Consider the following 10,026-nt stretch of genomic DNA (forward strand, 5'->3'; position numbering starts at 1 on the left):
TAGGTCAGTGATGGCGAACCTTTTGAGCTCGGCGTGTCAGCATTTTGCAAAACCCTAACTTAACTCTGGTGCCGTGTCACATATAGAAATTTTTTGATATTTGCAACCATAGTAAAACAAAGACTTATATTTTTGATATTTATTTTATATATTTAAATGCCATTTAACAAAGAAAAATCAACCAAAAAAATGAGTTCGAGTGTCACCTCTGACACGCATGTCATAGGTTTGCCATCACTGAGTCTGTAACACTCATTTTGGTCCATCTTCATATACTTCCTTGTACCCACATTTTGCCTCACGGAAAAAGCATATCCCCTCCCAACTCCCCATGCAGCAGAACCCGGTAAAGATGGCTGGGAAGCTGCAAACACACAACATTGCCAACATCCATAACTGGATCGAGAACTTGCCTCCTCTCCTCCACACCCCGCCCCCCCCAGAGCCCGGAAAAGCCAAAAGCACAGGGGAGGGGGGGTAGGAGGGAGTTCTGGGAACTCTCAAAACCAGGGCCACACCACACTGCCCCACCATTACCAGGCCAGCCGGTCACATAGGGACTCCCACCATCAGGGCATTTTCCAGCAATCCCAGAGGGAAAGGAGAGCAGGTCAGAGAAAATAGGAACGTACCTAGGGCACCACCTACAGGGGAAAAGGAAGTAAGCTACCTATCGGCCTGCAGAATTGTTGAGCAATTCACCTGTCGGTCATTAGCAAACCGACAAACAAGATCAGGTGAGGATGTGAAGAGACGGGAACCCTCACGCACAGATGGCGGGAATGCAGACTGAAGCAGCCGCTATGGAAACCAGTACGGAGGTTCTTCCAACAACTGAACACAGAACTACCAAACCACCTAGCGATCCCACGTCTGGGCGTTTTCCAAAGAAAACGAACTCTAATTCGAAAAGCTATCTGCACCCTACGTTCACTGCAGCATTATTTACAATAGCCAAGATGTGGAAGCAACCTAGGGGTCCATTCATAGGTGAATGGATAAAGTGGTACATATATACAATGAAATGTTCCTCGTGGGAAAAAATCTTGCCATTTGCAACAACATGGGTGGACCTAGGCAGTGATGGCGAACCTATGACACGCGTGTCAGAGGTGACACGCGAACTCATTTCTTTGGTTGATTTTTCTTTGTTAAATGGCATTTAAATATATAAAATAAATATCAAAAATATAAGTCTTTGTTTTACTATGGTTGCAAATATCAAAAAATTTCTATATGTGACACGGAACCAGAGTTAAGTTAGGGTTTTTCAAAATGCTGGCAAGCCGAGCTCAAAAGGTTCGCCATCACTGATAGAGGGTATTATGCTCAGTGAAATAAGTCAGAGGAAGACAAGTACCATATGATTTCACTTATGTGTGGAATCTAAAAAAAAAAAAAAGCACAGAAAGAAATCAAACTGATGGTTGTCAGATGGGGGCTAGGGGATGGGTGATAAATTGGCACTCGGACACAGGTTACTACAATTAGTGAGATGACCACATTGTAAAGTATGCAAATGTCAGATCACCGTAGTGTACACCTAAAACTAATATAAGTAATATAATTTTGTATGTAAAATAAATAAAATTTAAAACCTAGGTAATACATGTTTACTAAGTATTTTCCTAACTTTTGAATTAGGTTAAAATTCGCTCGCTCTCCCGCCGAGTCCCCCTGCACCTGTAGCTCAGAACACACGCTCACAGCGTCGTTGCTTTTCTCCCGTGAAATCTGTGAAGGAAGGAACCCTGACTCTACTACCTTCTCCATCGCCACCGCGCCCAGGCCGGGGCTCGGCGGGTGCTGGGGACACAGTGCAGGCGAAAGACACCGAAACACACGAAACCGTAAGGATAACGACCACGCAACAGGGCGAAATGTCAAGCTCACTGCCAGGCCTGAACCCCCACAAAGCATCTTACCAGTGAAGTGCCGCGATGACGCTGTCCCCCACGCCGGCGTCACGAGTCATTCTTCAAAGCTGGGCCCAGCACGTCGCCGAGACTGACATCCCCTGAGGTACAAAAGCCGCCCAAAGGGCGGCTAAGGGCGAGGCCGGCCCACTGGGGACACTTCCGCTCCCTGGAAGCCGGGGGGAGCGCTGCGACTTCACCCCGCGGGACAGCTCCGCGGACCCGGCCACCAGCTCTGCGACCCTCGCTCCTGCCGAGTCGGCCTCTGCCCGCGGAGGGGAAAGGCAAGGGACAGGGTGTCCCACCTGGCACGCTCCACCGGAGCCTCTCGGGTGCCAAGGCAAGGCCAGCCCAGCCGCCAAAAGCCGCCGTTGAAAATCCGCAATTCACTCGCTCGCCGCCGCCGCCTCGTTTAAAATCGTTTCCCGACTCACACTGCGGCCCGACGCCGGAAGCCTCCCAGGCGCGAATTCCAAGTCAGTGAAGCAACTACGGTCGCCATTTTTACTGAGGGCACGTTCGAGCAATCTAACCATTAGCCTCACGTTTGAAAGCGCGCGGCGACGGACAGCGGTTTCCCAACGGCGCGAAGCTTTCCTTCCAATTTCCGGTCGCACTAAGCATGGCGGCGGGGCCTCCGCTCTGATTGGTTGATTGACTTCACCGTAGTCTTGGGCGCTCGCGAGCGCTTTGAGGAGTGCTTGGTTCACCCTGCCGCTGTGCCGGGAGAATCGGACCCTCACAACGTTTTGGATTTGCCCTCTTCCTCATTTTGAATATCCGAGGTCGGCGCCAGAATTGAAACGCGAGGCTGGGTTCTCCCTGTTTCCCGGTTCTGCCGCGGGAACCTTTGGGGAAGCGCGGAAGGAAAGGAAGGGCGTGCGCTTGATGACCGGCCCCTTCAGTCTCTCCCTGGGCGTGGGGTTCCCTCTTGCGCTGCTGTGAGGACGCGTCCTTGTACATCTGGCCGCAGCTGTGTTTGTTAGCAGAAGTGGAAACTGATGCATGGAGAAGGAGAGAAAGGTCTTTCTTCTACCCACTCTCCAAGGACCCCAAAGACCTTGTAAATCGATTCGCTGTCCAGACACGTGTACTTGAATGTTCAGCGGAGAAGGGCTTAAATACTGGAGCAGAACGTGGGAACTCCTAGCATTTTAAGGGATTCGCGTGTATTTCCAAAAATGATCGTTGACCACCGTCCAGCACCGGCAGTGTGGGATCCGTGAGCGTCTCGCCCTCCAGCGGCTTCAACATGTTCTCCAGTTGGTTACCTGGGCTAAATAGGGGCTTGGCCACACCCACCGGAAGGATCGCGCTGCTGGTCGGTCGGTCTCCATCCAGAAGTCTGCAGCTGAGCTCACGACGGAGCGTTCCAGGTGAAAGCAGTGAGGAGCTCGTGACCTCCGGAACGCACTTTCTCCTGTTCTCCATTCCCCGCTAGTCTTAACTGGATGGATGGTCTTAATGTAAAAGCAGATCATTCACCCTCTTCCTTTCTTATACTATAGTGTGTGTGTTTGCCTGGAGTTTAAAAAGACCAGAAAATGAGCCACATAGATAGGCTTTCAGTTAATGCTACTAAATCTCAAAATTTTTAAGTGTACATGGTGACTGTTCCACTTTCACACTAAAGTTAGTCACTGCACCATCCAACTTCCGTGATTCCTAAGGTCCTATTGGGTATGGGAAGGATCTGTGCTGAGCTATTAAGAATAGGGTAATTTTAGGTCAATGCAAATGCTTGGTGATGAAGAAAATTTTGATTTCCTAACATAAGGCAAAAATTTAAGACAGTTATTTAGTTGGCTTTTGACACATTTACCTTTGACATTATAGATTTAATAGTGATTGAATCAAATTACGTACTTAGATTTACTTTATAAATTTTATCCATGGACATGAAATACCTAAGATGATGTGATTTGAAGTCTTTATTTTTAAGCAGTTTGGAAATAGATTTTTAATCTTGCTTTTTTCTTTTTTCTTTAGAACTCAGTAGCTTTGTTGCCCGGACCAACACGTGTGGAGAGTTGCGTTCTTCGCACTTAGGCCAAGAAGTCACCTTGTGTGGATGGATTCAGTACCGAAGGTAAATTGACGCAGATGGTGTAAGAATGCGTAGTGTTGTCAGAAGAGTAAAAGCTTTGCAACTCCTACAAGATTCTCAAAATTCGTTAAGTTTTCCATTTTGTTTTGAAAGGCCCAAATACTGTTACTCTGAGTAAGTACCACTAGCATATGTTGAAGGGTATAAGGAAGTGTGATCCACCAATGAACAGAAATGCCCCTTGACTTACAAACAAGGGTTGAAGTCTCCTGACAAGAAAATTCTGAGACGTCCTAAATTAAATTACTGCAGGTCAGAGGGCGAAGGAAGAGATAAAGGGGTTAATTGGTTAACAGCTATAGTGCAAAACCAACAAAAGACTGCTCACACTCCTTAGTGCAGTGGTCGGCAAAACCATTAGTCAACAGAGCCAAACATCAACAGTACAACAATTGAAATTTCTTTTGAGAGCCAAATTTTTTAAACTTAAACTATATAGGTAGGTACATTGTTATTAACTTAATTAGGGTACGCCTAAGGCTTAGGAAGAGTCACACTCAAGGGGCCAAAGAGCCGCATGTGGTTCGAGAGCCGCAGTTTGCCAACCACGGCCTTCGTGTATGTTGGAATTATAATTAACATTCAGGTGGCATTTCTGAGATTATATAAAAAGAGTGAATAGCCAGGCCTTGTGTATGTTGGAATTATAATTAACATCCAGGTGGCTGTTTCTGAGATTATATAAAAAGAGTGAATAGCCAGGCCTGTTAGACCCCAGCAGCCTCTGCTTCTTGTTCACACATGAGCTTTACAGATTCTGCTGCTGTGCCCTAGCCCATAGTAGCCCTGCTTCACCTTCACCTATTCCCTTTGTCTATAGCTAATGTTCGTTCTTTCAGAACGGCTCCAAGCATGTCAAACGTGAGGCCGGCGGGCCCCATGCCTCATTTATTTAAGGCGTCACACCTTTCTCCCTGTTTCAGGTATAAAAACACTTGCAAAATTCGGGGATAACGGACATGCTGTTTTTTTTTCTATCTAACCATGCTGCTCCATGCCCCAAGACCAGTCTTTTTTTGTGTTGTTGTGGTTTTTGTTTTTTGGGGTTTTTTTGTGTGTTTTTTTTGGTAGCAATGGTCTAATAAACACTTTCTTATAAAAAGACTTTCAGCCACGGAATTTAACTTTTTAGTTTAAAACTCCCAAAGACTAGTAATTGGGAATAGGCCAGCTAGTAAGTTCCAAGAGCATGAACAAGCTTATTTTATTCTAAATTTAGGTAGAGAACATGATTCTTTAAGATTAGAGCTCTTTTGTTGTTGTATTCTAGAACATTTCTGAATAATACAGTAATTCACATTGAAGAGATCCAAATATATAGATAGTGTGACCTCTTTAAAGAATATGTCCCAAATGGACGGACATTTGACCCATAAATTTGTTGATTTTATCTTCTCAAAATCAGAGGAGGTGCCCAGCCAGCATAGCTCACTGATTGAGCATCGACCTATGAACCAGAAGGTCATGGTTTGATTCCCAGTCAGGGCACATGCCCGGGTTGTGGGCTCGATCCCGTGGGCCGTACAGGAAGCAGCAGATCAATGATTCTCTCTTATCCTTGATGTTTCTATCTCTCCCTCTCCCTTCCTCTCTGAAATCAATATATATATATTTTTTTAAATCAGAGGAGGCTTTCTGAACCTCTTGTTGGTAGTAAAGACAATATGAAAAATGTAGATTGAATGCTAAAAATGTTGGGGTTTGGGGGACCTTTTGATGGTTTATAGAGATATTAAATTAGTAGTTGGACCTCCTCTAGAAAATTTTAGATTGTATCTTTTTTTTAGGAAAAGGCTTTATATTGCTGTACTTCAAAAATGTCCAATCAGATGTTTTTAGTATCCTAAAATAGTCTCTTGGATTTTAATATGTGGAAAGTTTTCAAACTTAATAAAATTTTCTTGTAAAGATCTAAGCCAATGAAAGTTAAAACATTTTTTAAATCTTTTTTCTCTTGGATTTTAATATGTGGAAAGTTTTCAAATTTAATAAAATTTTCTTGTAAAGACCTAAGCCAGTGATGGCGAACCTTTTGAGCTCGGCATGTCAGCATTTTGAAAAACCCTAATTCAACTCTGGTGCCGTGTCACATATAGAAATTTTTTGATATTTGCAACCATAGTAAAACAAAGATTTATATTTTTTATCTTTATTTTATATATTTAAATGCCATTTAACAAAGAAAAATCAACCAAAAAAATGAGTTCGCGTGTCACCTTTGACACGCGTGTCATAGGTTCGCCATCACTGACCTAAGCCAATGAAAGTTATGACCAGTCGACCAGTCACTATGATGCACACTGACCACCAGGGGGCAGACACGCCACACAGGAGCTGCCACCTGGTGGTCAGTGCGCTCCCACAGCCAACCTCCCGTAGCCAGCCAACCTCCTGCGGTCCCTCCCCCTGGCCGGCCAACCCCAATCGGCCCTAATCACCAGTCAGGCTGAGGTACCCCACCCGTGCATGAATTTGTACACCAGGCCTCTAGTATAGCCAATAAAAATTGAAAACAAAAAGAAGTTTTTTGGATTTTTTTCATTAATAAGCTACATAGAGCCCTGGCTCGGTTGGTTGGAGTGTCATCCCATATACCCAAAGGTTTCGTGTTCGATCCCTGGTCAGGGCACATACTGAGGTTTCAGGTTTGATCCCCAGTCAGGGTGCATTCCAGAGGCAACTCATCAATGTTTCTCTCTCGATGTTTTTTTTTTTCTCTCTCTCCCTTCCTTTCTCTAAAATCAATAAACATATCCCTAGGTGAGGATTAAAAAAAAAAAGCTACATAGACAATTTCATGACTGTCTATATATATAAAAGGCTAAGTGTCTGTCCATCCTACCAGTAGCTATGATGTGCACTGGCCATTTAAAAATGAACAGCACCACAGACCTGGCGCTGACAAACCAACGCTCAGCTTCCCCCAAGTGGGACACGGGCTCCACCACCACCTACATAGAAAATTTCGTGACTATCTATATATATCTATATATATAAAAGGCTAAGTGTCTGTCCGTCCTACCAGTAGCTATGATGTGCACTGGTCATTTAAAAATGAACAGCACCACAGACCTGGCGCCGACAAACCAACGCTCAGCTTCCCCCAAGTGGGACACGGGCTCCACCACCACCCCGGAGCAACACCAAATCACAGCCAACGCCGCCAAGACCCCATGGCACAAAATGCAGCCCACAGCCCAGTCCAGAAACGGTCACTGTGGGCGCGGGGTAATAACATCACGTAGCAACGCCCAGCTTCCTCTCCCTAGTGACTAGCATCCTTGGAGTTTCTTCAGCCCAGGAACCCAACTTGCTTTATAGCCAGGTGCAAACATTTTATAGTTTAACCAAATGTTTGTGAAGCGTTTTCCCTTGCCTCATGTGATCCTCACAGAAGTCCTGGAGTAGGTAGATAGGAGACTCGGTAGAATCCTATTTTCTTTTCATTAGCAAGACTCAAATATCTATATTAATATATCAAAATATTTCTTGTAATTAATTTCCTTTCAATGTGCATGAATCCATGCACCGGGACACTAGTAGTTAATAAAAATACATGTTACTTATTATAATAAATGTGAGAAATTATATGGATCTTTTGTTTGTTTAGTTTGCTTTGCCTGCTTAAATTTTGGGCTCAGAGATTTTATCCTAACGTGTTCATTTTCTTCATTAATCAGGCAAAACATCTTCCTGGTGTTAAGAGATTTCCAGGGGCTTGTTCAAGTTCTCATTCCTCAGGATGAGGTAATGGAAGGTTTCTTACTGTTACTAAAAGCCTCTTTGATGCTGTGGTCAGGGTAACTAAATACGTTTGAGGTTTGAAATTCAAAAGTTAATAAAAACTTAAAAAAATACAAACAACATTGAGACAAATGACAAACTGGGGGAAAATGTTCATCACAAACATACACCTATATAAATATAAATGAGACATTTGTTAATGAGCACATCAAATACAGGGGCTAATTTTGCTAATATCTAAAAGGTTACTACAGATCAAATTAAAAACAAAAACAGTGACCCAGCAGAAATATGAACCTAGGACATGAACATAAAATTTACAGAAAAGAAAAAGAAAATATAAACGGCTTTTAGATGTATGAAATATGCCCGACCTCACTCATAGGTAGAGAGATAACTACACAGAATTGTTATTTTTGACACACGGATTGACAACACACTGCTTGGGAAAACAAGCGTTCCTACATTCATGGAGGGAGTCCAAATGGCACTAGTTCCATAGAGGGCAATTTGGCAACATCAAAACTAGAAGTGCATCTATCCTTTCAACCATCCCTTCCACTTCTAGTCAGTTATCTTACAAGCATCTTACACCTAGACTTACACAGATGCAAACTGACATAAATAGAAGGTTTTTCATTGCGGGATTATTTTTAATAGAAACAAAACAATTGGGAAGAACCTAGTTGTTCCCCCAATAAGAGAGTGACATAAAAAATGCACATCCTGAGAGCCATAGAAAAAAGGTTAAAGTAGCTCTTTATGAACTAATATGGAAAAAGAAAGGTATGTTGATAGAGGAAACAAAACAGGAGTGCTATCGTCTGTATTAAAAAGGAGGTGTGCATGTGTGTATTTCATGATGTGTCCCTGGAAGGATCCGTGAGTGTCTGGGAAGAGAAACTAAAGGGCAAGGATAGGAGGGAGACTTCACTGTATATCTGTTCGTTTCCTTTGAAGTCTGAGCCTTGCGAAGGTACTACTTGCTAAAAATAATTACCATTAAAATTAGATGAAATAAAGCTCTCTCATCATAGTTGTTGGGCAACATTGGTTTCTATTGTAATGCTTGTATGCCTAAGAAAAAATTTATTTACTCAGCTTTTAGTGTTTGAAATAAGAGCAATGAATTATCTCAGGATCTAGAAATGAGCATAGCTAACCTTTAGACTCCATTATTGCTGTGGGACTTAACTGACCCGAAGACTAACTCTGGAAACAGTTGCCTTTCAAGTATGTATGTGGGATTTGTTTGCATTAATCGTTTCTTTCCTTATTTCCCTTTAAGGAAAACATTGTTACACTCTTAGTTAAGAGTTTGACTTGCTGTATTAACTGGAGTCAAAATTGTGAGGCAGTTTACCAAGTTCTTTAATAAAGTCATTAAGGGCAGCCCCAGTATTTATAGCAATTAAGCTCTGAGTATTATCATTTTTCTAAACCATAGACTAGAGTTAGCACAGATTCCTTTAAATTCATGTGTTTCTTGGAACTGTTTTCCCCTCTTTTTCTGTAGTCCGCTGCTTCCGTGAAGAAGATTTTATGTGACGCCCCCATGGAATCTGTGGTGCAAGTGTCTGGGACAGTGGTTTCCCGGCCTCCAGGACAAGAGAACCCAGTTAGTAGTTTAGACACTGTATTTGTGTAAATTTCACCGTATACACTTGCACTGTCTGTCTACACATTCAGGCAACAGAGGCTGAGCACCTATTGGACATCAGGCACTAAAGCTCTGTAAGTTCTATGAATGAACCTGCAGATTTCAAAATCTTCACTATAAACACACACACTGATATAAATATGCATGTTAAGATATTTGTTAATGATCATATCAGCCACAGGTATGCATAAGAATGTCAAAATCATGTACAAACATTTAGACTACACACTAAGCACCTGTGTACTTTACATACTTAAGTAAATCATGTATTTTACAAATGTTCACTGTGTACATATCCTGATGAGTAAATTTTTAAATAGGTCTCTTCTCTCTCTTTAAGAAAATGCCAACAGGTGACATTGAAATCAAGGTTAAAACAGCTGAACTTCTGAATCCGTGCAAGAAGCTGCCCTTTGAAATTAAGGACTTTATGAAGGTGCCATCCTCTGTTATTAATAAAACTAGTAGCCCTATGCACAAATCCATGCGCCAGTAGGTTGCTGCTGCCCTCCTGTAGCTCTCCACCCGCTGCCCCGCCCTCCTGTAATTCCCCTCCCCCCTCCCCCCTCATAGCTTGCTGCCCTGCCCGCTCCTGTATA

General features: G+C 43.1%; 2 protein-coding genes across 3 annotated transcripts in view; one reads left to right on the forward strand and one right to left on the reverse strand.

Moving 5' to 3' along the window:
* Positions 1–10,026, reverse strand: part of CENPL (centromere protein L) — a 36,002-nt gene that overhangs the window by 18,939 nt on the left and 7,037 nt on the right. Inside the window, exon 1 of one of the 2 annotated variants that reach the window (XM_005867673.2) lies at positions 1,926–2,392. The exons of the other annotated variant lie outside the window; for it this stretch is intronic. The gene's annotated coding sequence lies outside the window, so the exon portion shown is untranslated. Of the gene's footprint in view, positions 1–1,925; positions 2,393–10,026 lie in introns of those variants that run through there. 2 annotated transcript variants of the gene reach the window in all.
* DARS2 (aspartyl-tRNA synthetase 2, mitochondrial) overlaps positions 2,608–10,026 on the forward strand; it is a 23,869-nt gene continuing 16,450 nt past the window's right edge. Inside the window, exons 1-5 of the mRNA XM_005867672.2 lie at positions 2,608–3,292; positions 3,906–4,005; positions 7,704–7,770; positions 9,284–9,385; positions 9,768–9,863. Coding sequence (XP_005867734.1) covers positions 3,169–3,292; positions 3,906–4,005; positions 7,704–7,770; positions 9,284–9,385; positions 9,768–9,863 — 489 coding nt within the window. The 5' untranslated portion in view covers positions 2,608–3,168. The remainder of the gene's footprint in view (positions 3,293–3,905; positions 4,006–7,703; positions 7,771–9,283; positions 9,386–9,767; positions 9,864–10,026) is intronic.

The sequence above is a fragment of the Myotis brandtii genome, unplaced genomic scaffold, assembly GCF_000412655.1.
Source record: "Myotis brandtii unplaced genomic scaffold, ASM41265v1 scaffold250, whole genome shotgun sequence".
In the NCBI taxonomy this organism is placed as follows: Eukaryota; Metazoa; Chordata; class Mammalia; order Chiroptera; family Vespertilionidae; genus Myotis; species Myotis brandtii.